This window comes from Bidens hawaiensis, unplaced genomic scaffold (assembly GCF_021521415.1).
Source record: "Bidens hawaiensis isolate Kalapana, Puna unplaced genomic scaffold, B.hawaiensis_p1.1 tig00037155_1, whole genome shotgun sequence".
NCBI classification, from domain to species: Eukaryota; Viridiplantae; Streptophyta; class Magnoliopsida; order Asterales; family Asteraceae; genus Bidens; species Bidens hawaiensis.
Genome location: NW_027505458.1, coordinates 141752 through 160844, shown reverse-complemented (window position 1 = coordinate 160844; position 19093 = coordinate 141752). Strand labels below are relative to the sequence as shown.

At 35.6% G+C, this 19093-nt stretch overlaps 1 protein-coding gene and 1 pseudogene across 2 annotated transcripts; one reads left to right on the top strand and one right to left on the bottom strand.

The window, feature by feature from the left end:
* The first annotated feature begins 6395 nt into the window (after nucleotides 1-6395).
* On the top strand, nucleotides 6396-11804 carry LOC143613312 (phytochrome B-like). Its single transcript, XM_077087053.1, has 5 exons — nucleotides 6396-8667; nucleotides 9206-9312; nucleotides 10253-10953; nucleotides 11022-11315; nucleotides 11392-11804. The coding sequence occupies exons 1-5, from the start codon at nucleotides 6609-6611 to the stop codon at nucleotides 11594-11596; spliced, it is 3366 nt and encodes a 1121-aa protein (XP_076943168.1). The 5' UTR covers nucleotides 6396-6608; the 3' UTR covers nucleotides 11597-11804.
* Nucleotides 11805-11916: 112 nt separating this feature from the next.
* On the bottom strand, nucleotides 11917-15599 carry LOC143613311 (serine/threonine/tyrosine-protein kinase HT1-like; annotated as a pseudogene). Its single transcript, XR_013150092.1, has 14 exons — nucleotides 15364-15599; nucleotides 14938-15253; nucleotides 14467-14854; nucleotides 14332-14372; nucleotides 14173-14241; nucleotides 13988-14088; nucleotides 13819-13897; nucleotides 13642-13740; nucleotides 13495-13563; nucleotides 13343-13397; nucleotides 12597-12673; nucleotides 12411-12505; nucleotides 12137-12319; nucleotides 11917-12055 (listed from the first exon to the last, which is right to left on the bottom strand). The product of XR_013150092.1 is annotated as a serine/threonine/tyrosine-protein kinase HT1-like (transcript).
* Between the last annotated feature and the right edge of the window lie 3494 nt (nucleotides 15600-19093).

Below are 19093 nucleotides of genomic sequence, written 5' to 3'. Positions count from 1 at the left end.
GGAACCGTTTATTAAATATCTATCTACCTATTCTAATAAAGTAAAATAATTGTGGACACTTGTCATCTTTTGGTTAATTCTCACAATATTTTTCTCTCCAAAACTAAGATATTAATTGACCATAATCAACAGTTATTCACTTTCCTTTTACACGCTAATTATATTACATCTATACATTTTTTTAAATAAATATTAACATATTATTTTACTATATATTTCAAAATACTTTGTGAAATCCAAAACAACAAAACCACGTTTCTCAAAATTTGAAAAGAATATAATTTCAAATGTTATCATTAACATATTGTATTATATATTTTGTAGAAGATTGTAAAGAAAAACAAAACTCGAATATGCTTTCATTTTTACAAAGTAATTATTAAATTATAAATACATGCTTAAAAGTCGATCCATTTTCTAAAAATCAATCCATTTATCTATCATTATTATTGTTGTAATTTTCTTATAAATTTATAAATATATGCATAAAATCTATCCATTTATTTTTTCGTTTAATTTAGTAAACTATATATATATATATATATGTTAAAATGTAAGGATAGTATATACGAATCACTAGATATAACAAAGTTTATCATATTTAATTTCTTAGTTTTTATATCAATGATTGTTTGGGGTTTTTTGTGAAACTTAAATTTAATTTTTTATGGGTTAAAAGTTGGTAAATAGATTGTTTGGTACAAGTTTAGTTAGTCACAATTTGTTACGGATCAAAAATGGGAAATTTGAGTATTTTTAAAAGTTTGTGAACGCAAATAGATTTATCGTCAAATTTGTTATTGATTCAAAGTGTTGACTTAAAAATGTCAAACGGATGAAAGTTAGAATTTTAAAAATGATTTGGGTATCAAATTTATTTCAATGGCATTTTTGAAAATAATCGAAAGGTTCGGGATTTGACAAATTGACTATTTTTCCCTCGACTATTAAATATAAGAAAAGATTGCGAACACTTTCGACATGCCCCCCATGGCCATCAATGCTTCTAACTTTTATTAAATTTAAAATATTTATGTCAGCATTAACTTTTTCTTCAAAGGTGATCAAAACGTTGTATGGGAAGCATGTCATGCAAAACTATGCTCGAATGAAACAATCAAATTTTTTTTCATGGTGTAGGTCAGAAAAACATAGTTCTTAAAGAAACTCCGTCGTTGCAATTTAATGTTATCATTTCTTTCGATGGGTGGTAAATTGATAAATATATCAATAAAGGTAACGCTCCTTCTGTATTTAGGCTAAGTGGTTAGAACTACAATCGTATGAGAAGTCTTATTTCTGAAATTGGTTCATAACAAAAATTATTTCAATTATACATATATGATACTAAGAATGAAATTTTCAATAGAAAAAAGCTTTCTCGGATATGTTTCTACACGTGCATTTTTTTTATTAAGTTCATTTAAAAAAAGATAATTTTGTGATAATAAAATCAATTTATGCACACATTGTATAGATACAAGATAGATGTAATATATTTTTTTTATATGCTATGTAGTTATTTACTTTATTTATAATTTTATAATTTGAATTATCCTGTTTGTGACACATGCTCGAAAACTAATATATAAAGTAAAGAAGTAAGGATGTTACTATTTCTTTTGTTTATTCCAAAGAAGTAATGCTTTTTTGTGATTCTAACTTGGATAAGATTCTATTCATATAACTAACATAAATATGGACAAATATGGCTACAATATTATATTATTATTAGATTTTAACCTTTTTATAGATAAGTTGGCAAAAGAACAACTCTATTAATTTGTTTGTATTCTCATTAGGAGGTTTAGTATGATAATAATGATTAGATTACGCTAATAAAAGATTATCAAGAAGAAGTTAATATGTTTTATGAAAAAGATAACCTTTAGTAGATATTTCGGATTGAGGGTTAGCAGGTTCGGGTTAACAGTTTGAATTGTTAAACTTGAACACGAGTCATGCACTTATTTTTTTCATAGACATTATTACCTTTGTCATGGCCATCCTTAAAAAAACATGTAGCCCGAACATGACACGTTTAATTCAATTATCTAAGCATAACAAACGGATAGACAAATTGTAAGCTAGTTAATAGTCAAATGTAAACATTTAAAATGAGTTGGAAGGTTATAACGATTGGGCTGACGGATCAACTTGTTTAATTAAATGAGTTCGGACATGACATGTTTATTAGACGAAGAAACATAACAACCGACTTTTCCCTCTCGAGATAGGAATTATTAGCATACTTAGTCATGTATTTCCAAACATGAAATTCAATATTTATATGGGTAATTAGCTTGTTGTAAAATTTGCATCCAAACTTTAATATCCATATTTGATTTAATAAAATTGTCAAACAATTATGTAATATGTACAGCTAATTACATTTACGGTTCGTGTGGTATGCACTAATTTGGTTTTGGTATTCAACTATAAAAATCTACAGGTTTAATCCAATAGTTTCATCAAAACGTAACACCAGTAGTCCTTAGAATGGATTATTATTATTATTATTATTATTATTATTATTATTATTTTGTATTAAAATTATGTAAAATTACCAGCATACCTTTGTCTGAAAGAAAAAAAAAAGATCTAAATACTTATGTTCTACCAATCTACGGCCACCATCCTCGCCTAAAATTGCCATTCTACACCAAGACCACCCGTTTATATCTCTTGTTTTTTCGTCAAAGGTAGACCCCTAGCTCTCTCTCAGTGTGGAGAGGAGGCATGTGTGGTTTTTCCAATAGCAACTCAAGCAGGTATAGTTTTATCAATCTGCAACTCATATTATTTTTGACTTAGTTAACTATATGGGTATAATAGTAATTTTATTTAAATTAACATAAAAGTTAGGAATAAACATATAATTAATCTCTACTAGTATCCTTGTAATTAATTAAGTAAAAGAATGGTTAAAAAAAGACCAGACCAGACCAGACCAGACCAGACCGGACGGACGGCCTGATGTTTATGTGAGAAGGCAAGGCATTGACTTTGAGCACGTGAGATGAGGTAAGAGACAGAGACACGTGGCTGGTTGTGATGTACTAGAACGGGAATAGAATGTTGGTTGACCAATTGCAGTACATATTTCACGTGCCTTTGGTCCCCTCCATTACCAATTTACCACTACAGACACACAACCTTAAACCCCACTTCAATCTTCTTTCTAGACTTCTTTACTAAATCATACTTTTACTTTTATATCTCATTTATACAAACATATATATATATATATATATATATATATATTCCATCCGTTTATTCCTGCCTTTAAGGTTTAACTTTATAATAATAATTGTATTTTCATACACTACTTTAGACCATCATAATGGGTGTTATACAAGAATAATAACTACATAGATATGAACACCGACGGGTCCATAACTTTTTGTTGGTGTGGACAAAAAAATGGCTTCATCACTAAAACAACATACCCGGTTAATATGAATTATGGATCAGTAAGAACACGTTAAAGTGGAAAAAGCAATCCGATCAACTAAACTATAATCCTACTCCTAAGAATTTAGATTTCACGATATGAATTTAAACAAATAAATCATACATCAATAAAAGATTTTTAATAAAACATGGAAGAAAGAAAATGAGTTGATTAAATAATTTAAAAAATTAGAAAAAAAATACAAACATGTTATCTTGTTTCTTTTCTTAAAAGCGATTAGATACCATGAAGTAACTGGCTACACCTCGATTAATCTACTTTTTGTTGCTATGCACTGTAGAACTAACTAATTACCGTTATCTTCAGTTGGGGCCGATCCATTTTTGTTAGCTAGAGGGTTTTTTTTTATGGGGCCTTTTACACAAAACAGATAGGGGCCGATCACTTTTAAGAGCTCAACATAGTTTTCTTTTTCATCATCACCATCTCAAGAACAAAAACATAGTGGTTTAAGTAAACAATACGGACTATCTCTACAATCTCTGACAATTAGTGACATAATATGAAATTTTGGCATAGCATTATAACAATGTATATAATATATCAAGAATTTAACATCCAAACTGTTTACTTTGTAAATCTATTTGTTTTTCATAAATTATAGATATAAATTATGTAAACTTATTAGTAAATTAGAATTTACTTACAATTAAAATGGGGCAATTTCATAGAATAGTAACAAAATTTTAAAAGTGTTTCAGTTAGGTCACTCAAGTTTAAAAAGTGTTCCAAAAAAGTCACCGAACTTCCGTTTTTTTATTATATTTAGGGTTTAACATGTATTTTTAGTTTTTTTTTTGTTTTTTGTTTCACATAAGAAATCTTTTTATCTTTTTTTTATGTTGACCTTGAGTGGTGATGTGGATTTTATTTTTTATTTTTAATTTTTAATATAATTAACGTTACTTTTTATTTTTTTTTAAATTTAATTGCATATATTGCAAATCTCGACCCCCACATCTTATCCTCCATTGATTTCTTGACGCACAAAAAAATCGGTGAGGCTCGATTTGAAGAGTTAGTGACCCAATTTGGGAAAAAGTTGCATGAGTGACCTAATTTGGACACTTTTGAAACTTGGTTACTATTATATAACATTTTTCCAAAATGCGTGGGGTATATTTTAAAAGTTTTACTGATAAATCAGGTATCCTAATTATATATAAACGAAACCTTTACGTTGTGTTCCCGAGTTTATTAAAGGGAGGAAGGGGAGGGAAAACCCCCTTAGTTTTCCTTCCCTCCTAATCCTTCCAATTTGGAAGAAAAACATTTTACACTAAAAAGCTCTCCTTTTCTCTTCTTAAAAGAACTCTGGAACACCCATTACCTTTTCTTTCCTTCCAAATCACTCCCCTTCCTCTCTTAAAGTCTCATTGGTTGCTCCCTACATTCTCTCAATCCACCAGATTGGGTTGCTCTCTACATTCTCTAAAGCAAACAGATTGTTTTATTTGTAAATGAAGGCTTTTTATGTATTTGACCCGAATTCACGGGTACGAGTCTCACCAAACCCAGATAGCCCTTAAACGGGTTATAACATCTCACTAAATTAAAGATTAATCTCACCAAATATTTGATATGAAAATCCTATAAAATAGGGATTACTAAAATTTAATATTCATTCTTTAAAAAAAAGATATTATTTATAATTAAGAAATAATTTTATAGTAAAAAAATAAGTGGGTTATCGGTCTTACCAAACCTAAATATCTTTTAAACCGAGTTATAAAATCTCATTTATTTGTGAAAATTTGTCATGATCAAACCTTAAATATTATTAACTTATAATAAATAAAATTAAAATCTAAAAATATATTAATATTATAAACAAATAATATAAAACAACTCTCGTAATACGAGAGATAAAATATAGAAAAACTAAGTAATTAAAAAAAAGCTCCCTACCAATCCCAATAAAAACAAATGGGCTTGACGCCACATCATCCTCAAAACCTGCTATCAGGATGCTACTCTTTCTTTTCTTATATTTGACTTGCATTTTCTTCAACACAACAATGAAGTTTATATTGTTTAATACTAGTGGGATTTCCCTGCATCTGCATTGGTACCGGTAGTGTAAAAATTACATATATGCATTACCAAATTAAACATTTTACTTGTATGTTTGTTTATTATAAGATAAAAGAAAATGCATTGATTTCATTAAATTTTTATTGCGTGATCCAGAATATAAAACGTCTAAAACATCAATACGTGTTTCATGGTGATAAAAAATCATAAAAATAAATACATAAACTGATCCGACAATACCAATATCATCACCGATCTTGTCCAATCAGGTGCAGTTTTATTCATCAGAGTACGTGTTTGTTACTGACACTCGATATCGCCTATGAGGCTATGATACTTAATTATACCATATTCTAAATACAACTTCGTTTTCACAAAGTTTACACCAAAACGTCAAGAAAAACATTAAAAACATAATCACATATTCAGATTTTTCTAGATTAATGAAGACACAAACATCTAGGATCACTCAAATTCCAAATATTTTTAGTTTTAAAGTAAACACAAATATTTAACGAGTATCATTTAACTGTCATCCAAAAATATTTTTAAAGTAGAACTTTTTTTTTCTTGAACTACAAACGCAAAAGACACCTGAGATCATCCTAACAAACGAATCATCTTTCTGTCCGAAGAATAGCACGTGGTAACCCGACCCAACCAGAAGAAGACCCACAACTAAAAAATCCACTTGGATAAATTGCTTCAAGCGAAGCTCAATCCCAAAACCTCCTATTAACAAGATTATAATGCTACTACTGGATTAATTAATTTGAGTCAACAAATAAATAATTTATATTTTCTTCAAGTGAATTTTATGTGGATCTAAAACCAATAATAAAATGTTTTTCACCATCATATACGGTATTTGTATGAATGAATAATAATAATAGAATAGAATAAAATACAGTATCTAGTTAATAATAATATCTTGCGAAATAATGCTTGTGATGTGAGAGAATCAACTCAACTCATCTTCAAACCAAACCCAAAACAGAACATGTTTCAACACTTCTTCCACCACAACCACAACATCCTCTATGCTTCTTGATATTATTATTACTGTTACACCCAGATTAGATTAGTTTGACCCAGACCCATGGCTTCAGGCAGCAGAGCAAGCTCTAGGGTTCATCCCCAACAACAACCTTCACCATCTTCAACACCTTCCACAAGTGCAGCAAATAATAATAACAACAGAGTTGACTCCATGAGCAAAGCCATTGCTCAGTATGCAGTTGATGCCAGGCCCCATGCTGTCTATGAACAGTCTGGTGAATCAGGTAAGTCTTTTGACTACTCACAGTCAATCAAAACTGCCACTGATTCCATTGCTGAACAACAAATGACTGCTTATCACATCCAGCCCTTTGGCTGTATGATTGCTATTGAAAATATTACTTTTCGGGTTATCGCCTTTAGCGAAAACCCTAGAGAAAGGTTAGGGTTAGCCCCACAGTCTGTTCCTAGTCTTGAGAAGCCAGAAATCTTGACAATTGGGACCGATGTCAAGACGCTCTTCACCCCCTCCAGTGCGGTTTTGCTCGAACGGGCTTTTCGGGCCCGTGAGATTACTCTGCTGAACCCTGTTTGGGTTCATTCCAAGAACTCGGGCAAACCGTTTTATGCCATTTTGCATAGGATTGATGTGGGGATAGTTATTGATTTAGAGCCTGCTAGGACCGAGGATCCTGCTTTGTCGATTGCTGGGGCCGTGCAGTCTCAGAAGCTTGCGGTTCGGGCTATTTCGAATCTGCAGGCGTTGCCCGGTGGTGATATTAAGCTTTTGTGTGATACGGTTGTGCAGAATGTGAGGGAGCTTACGGGGTATGATCGGGTCATGGTGTATAAGTTTCATGAAGATGAGCATGGTGAGGTGGTGGCTGAAAGTAAACGGGCCGATCTGGATCCTTATATTGGGTTGCATTATCCTGCAACTGATATCCCGCAGGCTTCGAGATTCTTGTTTAGGCAGAATCGTGTGAGGATGATTGTCGACTGTCATGCTACTCCGGTTCGTGTAATCCAAGATGATAACTTGATGCAGCCGTTGTGTTTGGTGGGTTCGACCCTTCGAGCCCCTCGTGGTTGTCATGCTCAGTACATGGCGAACATGGGTTCGATAGCGTCGTTAGCCTTGGCGGTTATTATAAACGGGAATGAAGACGGTGCAAGCGGAAGAGGGGCAATGGGGCTGTGGGGATTAGTGGTTTGCCATCATACTTCTACGCGATGCATTCCGTTTCCTTTACGGTACGCGTGTGAGTTTTTGATGCAAGCGTTCGGGCTCCAGTTGAATCTAGAGTTACAACTGGCTTCACAGATGTCAGAAAAACGGATTCTAAGAACACAAACGCTGTTATGTGATATGATTCTTCGAGATTCACCGACGGGTATTGTGACTCAGAGTCCTAGTATCATGGATCTTGTGAAATGTGACGGGGCGGCACTGTATTATCAAGAAAAGTACTACCCCTTAGGCATTACACCGACCGAAGCGCAAATCAAAGATATTGTTGACTGGTTATTAGCTTGTCATACGGATTCAACCGGTTTAAGCGATAGCTTAGCCGATGCAGGGTACCCGGGTGCAGCTTCACTCGGTGATGCGGTTTGTGGGATGGCGGTTGCTTACATAACGTCTAAAGATTTCTTGTTTTGGTTCCGGTCCCACACTGCAAAAGAGATCAAGTGGGGTGGAGCTAAGCATCACCCTGAGGATAAAGATGACGGTCAAAGAATGCATCCGCGTTCTTCGTTTAATGCGTTTTTAGAAGTTGTGAAAAGTAGAAGTTTGCCATGGGAGAATGCGGAAATGGATGCCATTCACTCTTTACAGCTAATATTAAGAGACTCGTTTAAAGATCCTGAAGAAAGCAATTCGAAAGCGGTTGTTAAGGTTCAAATTGAAGAAATGGGGTTGGAAGGGGTGGATGAACTTAGCTCGGTTGCAAGAGAAATGGTTAGACTGATTGAGACTGCAACTGCTCCTATATTTGCTGTGGATGTTGAGGGTCGGATAAACGGATGGAATGCAAAGATTACAGAATTGACGGGCTTACCGGTGAATGATGCCATGGGGAAGTCGTTGGTTCGGGATCTCATTTATAAAGAATCAGAAGAAACTGTTGTCAAACTTCTTGATCATGCTTTACAAGGTACCTGTTTTACTCTTTCACATTATTTTCTAAAAAATCCTTTAGTTTTGATGTAAAAAGATTTAAATATTTTGGAGAAAAATATGATCTTTAATGTTTATATACTCGAGAAAAACAAAAAGATTCATACTTTTTTGGATAAAAATATTATTTCTGATGCTTAAATAATCAAGGACAACATAATGATTTACACTTATTGATGAAAAATACAACTTCAGATGTTTAAATACTCAATATAACAGCATAAAGCTACAAGCTTTGTGACGATTGTAAGCTCAAGAACACCATAAAGATTCTATCTTTGTCAGGAAAAGTGCGATTTTTATGTGCATCCACTCAAGCACAACATAAAGATTTATGTTTTGTGTAAAAAATACGTTGATGTTTGAACACCCAAGTACAGCAACATAAAGATTCAAATTTTGTAGAGAGAAAAACGATACTATTTTTATTTTTACGATTAATGATGTTCAAATATGCTAGTATTATTGTTTTTCTGTGAATTCTTACTGTAATATAAATTGTTCACTTTGCACAGGTGAAGAAGATAAGAACGTTGAGATTAAACTTAGGACATTTAATTTAGCACAAGAAGAAGATGCTGTTTTTGTGGTGGTTAATGCTTGTTCTAGCAAGGATTATATGGATAATGAAGAGGTATGCACCCGCCTTAACATCGAGCGGGGCGGGTCAACCCACAAGATATAGACAAGAGGCTTGAAATCAGGATGTCATGAAGACACAAAGCCAAAACCTATGCGCGTGGCGCATATCACATATGCTCACGCATATCACATCTGCGCGTGGCGCATCTGCGTGTGGCGCATATCACATATGCTCACGCATATCACATCTGCGCGTGGCGCATCTGCGCGTATGCTCACGCATATTACATATGCTTGCGCATATCACATCTGCGCATGAAACATCTGCGCGTGAGAATAAAGAGAAGACCTCGCGCATCCCCAGGATAGGCGCATATCACACATGCACATAATCAACCACGTCCTTATCCAAATCAGGATAAGGACAACCATGATTGTGCTCATCAGACAACCTTCCAGAAGGTATCCTTTAAGGAATAAAGAATATGCTGATGTTGACAGCTGCCAATGAAGGGTGGACAACTCAGCAAAACCCATGTGCTACCACGTGATTGCACATGGGTCAGGTGAAATACCTTGGTCAGAGAATAATCAATGAAAAAGCACCAGGTGTCCTAAGGACACGTGGCGCGAAGCAATAGGAGGAGGCCAAAAAGGCCCTAATTGGGTCTGAGCCCAATCATTGGAAACCCTAATACTATAAATACCACACCACCTCCACAAGGGAAGGTAAGCAAGAAAATACATTCTAAGTCCTTACTCACTTTCAGATTATTATTATCTTCTCCTACAATATCTTATTCTCACACCGGAGGGTTACCCCAAAGAGGACCCCTCTGTCCCTTTCTGAGGGGTAAGTTCACGGTGCTGCTCGTTTTGTAGGTGGAAGAATTCATATTCCGGAAAACCATCGGTGATATGGTACACTCATACCCGAGGAAAGTTGATCGTATACTAGTAAGTCGATCCACGTTTCTTCAGATAACATTGTTGGTGTTTGTTTCGTTGGTCAAGACGTTACAAGGCAAAAAGTTGTAATGGACAAATTTGTTCAAATTCAAGGGGATTACAAGGCGATCATTCATAACCCCAACGCTCTAATCCCACCCATATTTGCATCGGATGAGAACACATGCTGCTCTGAGTGGAATACCGCCATGGAGAAGCTCACGGGGTGGGCCCGAGAAGACGTGATAGGGAAAATGTTGGTTGGAGAGATTTTTGGAAGTTGTTGTCGGTTAAAGGGTCCCGATTCTTTGACAAAGTTCATGATCATTTTGCATAATGCGATTGGCGGGCAGGACACTGATAAACACATGTTTTCGTTTTTTGATCGGCGTGGGGAATACGTGCAAGCTTTGTTGACAGCAAATAAACGGCTTAATTTAAGCGGTGAGGTTATGGGAGCGTTTTGTTTCTTGCAGATTGCAAGCCCAGAGCTACAACAAGCAATGAAAATACAACGACAACAAGAAAATAAATGTTTCGAGAGGATGAAAGAGCTGGCGTATATCTGTCACGAGATCAAGAATCCGTTAAGTGGCATTCGGTTTTCTAATTCTCTCTTGGAAGCAACAAATCTAACCGATGATCAAAAGCAGTTGTTGGAAACAAGTGCTGCGTGCCAGAAACAGATGCTAAAGATTATGAAAGATGTTGATATGGAGAATATTCAAGAAGGGTTAGTTTTTTTTTTATTGTTATGAAATTGGTCATAAAGCGATTACTAATTTTGAGTTTGAATGGCAGTCATTTGGAGCTTGAAAAGCACGATTTTGTTCTCGGGAGCGTAATCGATGCTGTGGTCAGCCAAGTGATGTTCGCTTTGAGAGACGGAGGTGTACAGCTGATCCGTGATATTCCCGAGGAAGTCAAAGCTTTGACCGTGTTTGGTGATCAAACATGGGTTCAGCAAGTTTTGACAAATTTTTTGTTGAATATGGTTCACCATGCACCCTCGCCTAACGGTTGGGTGGAGATTCAAGTTCGGCCTACTTTGAAACAGATTTTTGATGGAATGACCGACGTGCATATTGACTTCAGGTATGCTGTCTTTACCTTTATAATATTACTAGAAAGCAGTTACAATGATAAGATGGATGACGTTATTGTTGTTCAGGATGGTGTGCCCGGGTAATGGTCTTCCACCCGAACTGGTTCAGGACATGTTTCATGGCAGTCAGTGGAGCAGCGAGGAAGGTTTAGGACTAAGCATGTGTCGGAAAATCTTAAAGCTTATGAATGGGGACGTTCAATACATAAGAGAATCCGAACGATGCTATTTCCATATTGTGCTTGAACAATCTCTTCCTAATAGAACCTGAACCTAACCAACCAACCAACTTGTTCAGGTACAAATAAACAAATAGTGTTTTCTTAAATTATCAGAACAATATCGGCCTGGTCAATGTTGTTGTGAGAGAGCATATGATATGTACTTGTATTGTTGCAAACTGGTACAATGTTGTACTTAAAATGTTGAAATAACATTAGAGTATTTCATAAAATAAAAACAAACATAACGTATTTGTATGATTGGTGTATAAACATAGAAAGAAAGAAGTTAAGTTAGTTATCTTACAAAATAATTTTGTTCCGACATGGGTCGTTGTGTATTACTTTCTTTACAATAGTCAGTCCATCCTAAACAAAATTTTACCAGAGAGCAAATGCAAAATCTTCTGGTTCCACTCTCGGCGTAAAACATAAATTTACAACCTTTAAAATATATAACAAAATCTTCAGTTACTGAATGAAATTGCATGCATTTGCTTTCTTTGTTTCTGTCAAAAAAGAGCAAAAAATGATAAAATTGAACGAAAGCGAGCAATACTGGTCGACGACGTTAAGTTAGTTTGACTCACCAACTTGCCTGCAGCGTACTGGTGTGATTTTGTTCCGACATGGGTCGTGATGAATTCCTTTGGGAAGCATACACACCTTTCTGTTATGTTCTGTTTTATGTAGTACGCTTGACAACATACTTCTTCTGCAAATCTTTTAGTTTGTGTAGTATTTCTTGGATTGTAGGTCGAGATTGTGGCTCGCTGTGTGTAAAAGAAAATAAAGTTTATGGTATTTTAGCCGTTCGATAAAAGGTCATCTTTAAAAACATATTTATTATTAAAACCAACCAACCTGCTCCAACAGCTTTCGATAAGTGAAGTCCACAGTGGGTCAACATCGTTCGGGATCTCTGGTCTTCTATCCATGAATCCTACGGCTGCTATAACCTGAAAGTATGACTGACATTAGTAACTATGGTTTTCAAGAAGTATGAGTTGCAAGTTACAAGCATGCATTACGCATATTGATCTAACTTACCTGCATCGGGTTAAGATCATCCCAAGGCATCTTCTGAGTGACGATTTCCCACAATACCACGCCATAGCTGTAGACGTGCACAAAAAAACCGGTTCCGGAACCTAACTGGTGGAACCGAACCGGAACCGGTTCCAGTTCCAACCCGGTTGGTACAATACCCGGTTTGGGTATTTTTGTACCCGAAAATCGTACCCGGTTCTCCTATTTGTATGTCAGTATCAGTTCCAACCCGGGTCCTACCCGGTTCTTAATTGGAACCGGTTCGGTTCGTACCCGGAAAAACCGGTTCCAACGGGTTTTTTTTGAAGAGTCAAACAAAAGTCAAACTAGCCGTTGGAACCGGTTCCAACGGTAATATAGCTGTTGGAACCGGTTTTTGAGACAATAGATCCGTTGGAACCGGTTCCAACGGTAATATAGCCGTTGGAACCGGTTTTTGATGCCCAAACCTATATATAACTTGTTTTCCACCACTTGTTTCACCACCAAACTCAAAAACAAACTAAAATACTACTCCTTTAGCAAACCCGTTCCGTTACCCGACCATCCAACTAAATATTATTATGGCACCCATCAAAAAAACTAACAAGAATGACAAATGAAGAAATCCGACCTAAGCAACAACCAGATTAACTAAATATGTATCGGATTCATGGGAAAATGACAAATGAAGAAATCCGACCTAAGCAACAACCAGATTAACTAAATATGTATCGGATTCATGGGAAAATGACAAATGAAGAAATCTTACTTTTCATCTGCATGCTCGTTACGAATAATTTCTGGAGTCATCCATTGAGGCTGCACAACACAAACAAAACAAACAAATAAACGTTTGCATTTTGTGGGACCCACATAACATAAAAAACGCTTCTAGCTGCAGTTTGAGGTGTAATACCGTTCCTTTCCCAGACTTTGTTTTCAAGTATGTTTGATGCTTGATTCGGGAGAGACCAAAGTCACCAACCTACAAATTAGATCACATTAATTAATCGGTCAATAGTGCATGTGAAACAAAACAACTTAAACAAGCAAGCATAGTCACCTTCACTGTCCAGTTCTTATCCACAAGAAGATTTGAAGACTTGAGGTCACGGTGAACAATAGGTGGATTATACTGATGAAGATAGTTCATGCCTTGTGCCTATCACGAACAACACTACTCAGTGTATAATAACATAGATGAATAATCATTATAAGGTATGCATATATATGTGCGTACAATATCAATGGCCATTTGAACACGCCGTCTCCAATCTAACCGTGTTGATTTTTGTTGAAGTATCTGAAACAAACTTCCGCTACATGATTAAAACAAGTGGATGTAAACTTGAGTTAAATAAAGATGGTGTTTGGTTTGAGACGGAGTTAAGAGTGAAGAATTAACCAACCGGGTAAGGAACTCGGTGACAATGCATAGATGCTGAGTTGAAGTTACCGCCCCCATGAACAGCAAAATATTTGGATGTCTCAGCCTTTTCATCAGAGACACCTTCAAAATAATTAACCATTACATATATTTATTAAGTAACCAAACACTCAACAATCAGTATTAACGGTTAAATAACTAAGTTACCTCCTGTTTAAACAAGACCATCGAATCTGCCGAATATTCTTGGTATGTAAATATCTTGATTGCCACATCCTGCGCGTATATTTTTTAAATTCTCTAAAATTCTACCTCTTAATTCTTTCCTGCTTAAATTGTTTAACTAGCTGGGGATGGAGAACATACCGATCCATGCCACAATCCGTGATATACAGTCCCGCATGAACCTACCAAAATATACCTTAACTAACTATAACTGACTAACTAGCAATAAAATTAGATTACATTTTTTTAATTAAACCAAATGTCTAAAATAAATACCTTGCCCAATTATTCGTTTGGTTATCAAGTCTTCCCACACGATCTCATAATCGAGTTTGGTGCTCATGCCAGCACTACTTAGCCACAACCCTGAAGGCTCCATCTTATTATTCTCCAACGCTAACCTCCTATTATCCCACATTTGTTTGTGTTCGAGTTCTTGATTCACATATATACGTTGCCAACCAAAGCGACAGAGTTTAGCAACAACAGACTCGTCTTTTCTTTCATTTGCATTCCACGCCCACACGCTTCTCTTACCAGTAAAATTCTCCTCGGTGAATACTCCAAATGGATACGTCCCAATGTGACCCCGAGGGCTCTCTTTGGTTTGAGCTGCATCCTCTTCATCATCTGTTGTCAGCAGTTTCAACTTCACCTTTGAAGCCTGAAAACAAGTCATCATTCATCAAATTCAGTTTCATAAATCCATAAATATACAAATATAATGATAACAGCAATAATCATCACCAAATTTGATATCTTTGAGGCTATTGATGGCTTCTGATGCATTGGTCGATACGGACGTGAATCAGTAAATATACAAATACCGCCAATTAATCTTCCGTTTTCGTCACGATATGGTGTATTGGTACACAAAATCACAAAGGTTTCTCCTTTCTTGTTTGTCACAGGAAACTCCCCTGACCACGCCTCTCCACTTACCGTCCGTTCTAGCAGATAATCTGCCATTACAGCGTCTTTCGGGTCCACAAGAATCTCTGTTGGAGTCTTCCCATATACTTCAGCGGCTGTAAGCCCATAAATGTCTTCTGCAACTCGGTTCCTGCATCATTAATTCCCATTTCAAGGCACATGACCGATAAACACTTTATTAAGAGATCGAAAACACGTTACAATAATTCTCTATTGATCTAGCCAAAGCCTCAAACTAACCAAAAGCGAATCCGATATTTGCGATCAAACACATGTACAGCCTGACCCATTGACCGGATAATATTCAAATAGTGAGTTTCTGTCAGCTTGGTATCGCCAATGGGTCGATGGTGTGGTTTTGGCTGGTGCATGATCAGTTTGGATATTTTTTGTTTGATGTGAGCATGCTGTACTTCAAGCTCTTGGATCCTCTTTAACAGCTCCTCAGCTGTTGGTGTTTTATGGCTTTGCTCCATATATAAAGAAATTGCTTCTTTAAATCTCAAGTTCCAATCTTTATAATGATGATCAGTAAACTAATAAAAAACCAAGATTTCTCACAGAAACACATACTGTGATTGTTTGTTTGATCAATCAAATTCATCATCTTTAGAGAAACACAGTACATGTTCATCATTAGTTGACCAATTTCTTGAATCCAAAGTCAACTTGAAATTAGTATATATGTGGGGTTTGTTTTCAATGTTAATTTAGTGACAAACCCCTCTTCCAAAGAAGCAGTTTATGAACTCTTTATAATCATAGCATTTATATTGTGTTTTTTATTTTGTTGTTGTTGAATATTATCTATTATAAGTTAAAAAGAAAAAAAAAAAACGCCACCACTATATTTAGGGCTGGAGTACCATTTGTAATCTTTGTTTCCTTCCCAATATGCATGTATGCGTCATGCAGCTTGCATACACAGCGGTCCATAAGTCAAAATGCACAAATTTAAATTTATGAGATATTTTTACATATAAATTTGGAAAAAAGGGTAAAATTTTATTTGGTTGTATAAAGCTGGTTATTTTTTATTAGAAAAAGTTATCAAAATATGCATATATGACGAATAAAATTCAAAAAAATTAAAATAAAAATAGGCAAAGCGTAGTTTTGGTTGATATAATGTGAAGGCTCATTTGGTGGTTAGTGGTGTTCAATGGGATGGGGGTTATATAATAATGTCATTGTTCCATTATTAATTCCACTACGCCTATTTGGTTAGTAATTTTCCTTTTTGGTTATCATAGATTATGTCATTATATATTCATTGTATCATTATCCATATATACTTATTGGTTTTCACATAATCCTTTTTCCTACATGCTGAATATTTAGCTTTCTATCATCTCTCTTTGAAGAATCCCACGCTAAACTTGTCCGCGACACGGGTGTTAGCCTGTTAGGGTTTTACGGGATAATTAGATTGTTCTTTAGTTTTATCCACTTTGATTATGTGTTTATCTTAGTCCAGTTTGTTATGGAGTTCGATACTTCTAGTTATTTAGGTTTATATGCTTATCGATCTATATATCCTCAACCATTAAATTTATTTCACAACCCCTACCTACCTATGGTATAGCTCTTGACTTAATTATCAACAATATGTCAATAACAAGCTATTGTTACCTTACCCCCTTTTACAATATACGCAATCATTATTTTTATTAAGTTAATATTTTTGACTAACTGTTCATTTTTCTTATTACACTATACATATATTTTATATGTACACTAGGGCAAGATGGTAAACAATAAGAATAGATAGGAAAGCCTAGGTCAACCCCCCCCCCCCCCCCCCACACCCACATAGACCCTTTCTCATAATGAGAATGTATGTAACCTTATTCCGATTTCCGATATGAAATGAACTTATAATCATAGAATCGACTTGATCATTAGATTACAGATTATAAGTTTATAAGTTCACAACCCAATGCCATTACCATTTTGGCCGGAGCATATCTATTAATTCTTTTGATTCCAATTAGTAAGAGGGATCTTGAACTTGTAAACAAACACTAGAAACTTAAAAGGGGTATCTTAAGCAATTCAATAATCATATTTCTGTATAGTAGATGCTATCATACGTACAATCATACTCAATTTGATGGAATTGCTTGATCTAAAAGTAATCTTTCCTTTTTGACCTTTTCTCTGCTTTTATTTGGTTACTCGCGGTTATGCGCGCCCTCCAACTCGTTGTCCGCTCCCCTTCACTTTCTTTGCTGGATGGGAACATGTGAATCGGGGGAAGGGCTTCCCGCCACGCCAAGTTCGCACCTCAGAAAAAGCTCTTTACCCTCAAATTCAAACATGTGGGCGCAAAAGGCTATCTTGCTCTATTGTTACATAGTAAGAGAAGCCTTCTTATGTTGCTTCGGCGGCGTTTCGCCTTCTCTTCGTTCTGGACAGGAGCGCTGGTGGACACTATTCAATACTAAATATCTACTCGTGGAGGGAGGGAGGCAATAGATTCATCTTAGGCGGTAAGCGAAGGAACTGTAGGCCTTTGCTTTTTTAGGCTTCCTCTACCCACATCTTTATGTGCCCGTAGTACTTCCTGTTTCGCCATCAAAGTGCATATGGTACCAGTTCATATTTGGTTACCCGAAGCTCATGTAGAGGCACCTACGGCAGGATCCGTCATCTTGGCGGGAATTCTTTTAAAACTGGGAACATACGACGGTGTTTGCGCCAGAGGAGGGTGGTGAGAACCGTTTAGTCATTGGCTTGCTGAGCTTTTCTGCTTTGGGTTTCTCACCCACATCACCGAGAGGAGGGTTTTTTCGTTATAGATAAGAAAGGTCAAAGAAAGGATTCAGTAATGACGCCATGCATCACCCTTGAGTGCTGTGCTGAAGAGAAAAAAACCGAAAAAAGTTCCCCACATTGGGAGATAAAAGAGAAGACTGCGGTCAATGAGGTTCTGGAGTTCAAACATTTGAATTTCTCTTACATTTTACGTTCCCAAAACGGATCCTGTCAAATATTTCACATTTTCTATGATCATCTCTATTTCAGGTATTCGGGGAATCCTCCTTAATAGACGAAATATTCCTATTATGTCATTGCCAATTGAATCAATGTTATTAGCTGCAAGTTCAAACTTTTTGGTATTTTTCGTTTCTTCAGATGATATGAGAGTTAATCATTTGCTTCATTGGTTCCAACGGTGACAGCAGTGGAATCTGCTAAAAGGTTTTTTGGTTTTCTTTTGCCTTTCTTTTTTATCTTTTCCATTTTATAGTTGGAGTTTTTTCTTCTTTTTTCCATTGAAACTTTTTTCTTTTAAACCTGCATCATTTTTACCTAACTTTCTGCATCATTTAATGTAAGAAAATTAGATTTAAATTATCCTTTTTAATAACTATTGGCAAATAAAAGTCCCAACTAACAAAACATTTGCTAGTAGTCGAACCCTTTAACATATTTTTCACCAACGTACCCTAACTAATTGAACCCTTACGCCGTTAGTTGCTTAAAAATAGGTTTTTGCCGAAAACTATTTTATGGCGGAAAAATTTAACATTTTCGTCCCAAATCTCCTTTTAGCCTTAGATCAGACCTTTACTAGTAAAAGCTAGTTATTGAGGTCGCCGAAACTCTAAAACTAGCGTCGGAGTTAGTTGGTGGTACTCAAGTGGTGGTTATTGGCTGGTGGTGAGTTAATTGTTGGTGGTGGTGGTGTTTAGGTGGCAGGTGTTAACGCTGGTTATCAAGTGGTAGTAGTTGGTTTGTGTCGAGTAAGTTGTTGTTGGTGGTGTTGGTTGTCAGTGGTATAGGTTGAGTTTTATGGCGAAAAGGTTGAGTTTTCCTGGAAAAAAACATTTTTTCGACGACTAGAAACTAACAGCATTAGAATTTTGTTAGTCAGGGTCCTTTGGTGGAAAATATGTTAGAAGGTGAGACCATTTACAAACATTTTGTTAGTTAGGATTGTTAAATGTCAATAGTAAATAATTGA

Coding starts and splice junctions, on each gene's coding strand:
- LOC143613312 (XM_077087053.1), top strand. CDS start 6,609: ATGGCTTCAGGCAGCAGAGCAAGCTCTAGGGTTCATCCCCAACAACAA. Junction 8,668..9,205: donor TCTTGATCATGCTTTACAAG/GTACCTGTTTTA, acceptor CACTTTGCACAG/GTGAAGAAGATAAGAACGTT. Junction 10,954..11,021: donor ATGGAGAATATTCAAGAAGG/GTTAGTTTTTTT, acceptor TTTGAATGGCAG/TCATTTGGAGCTTGAAAAGC.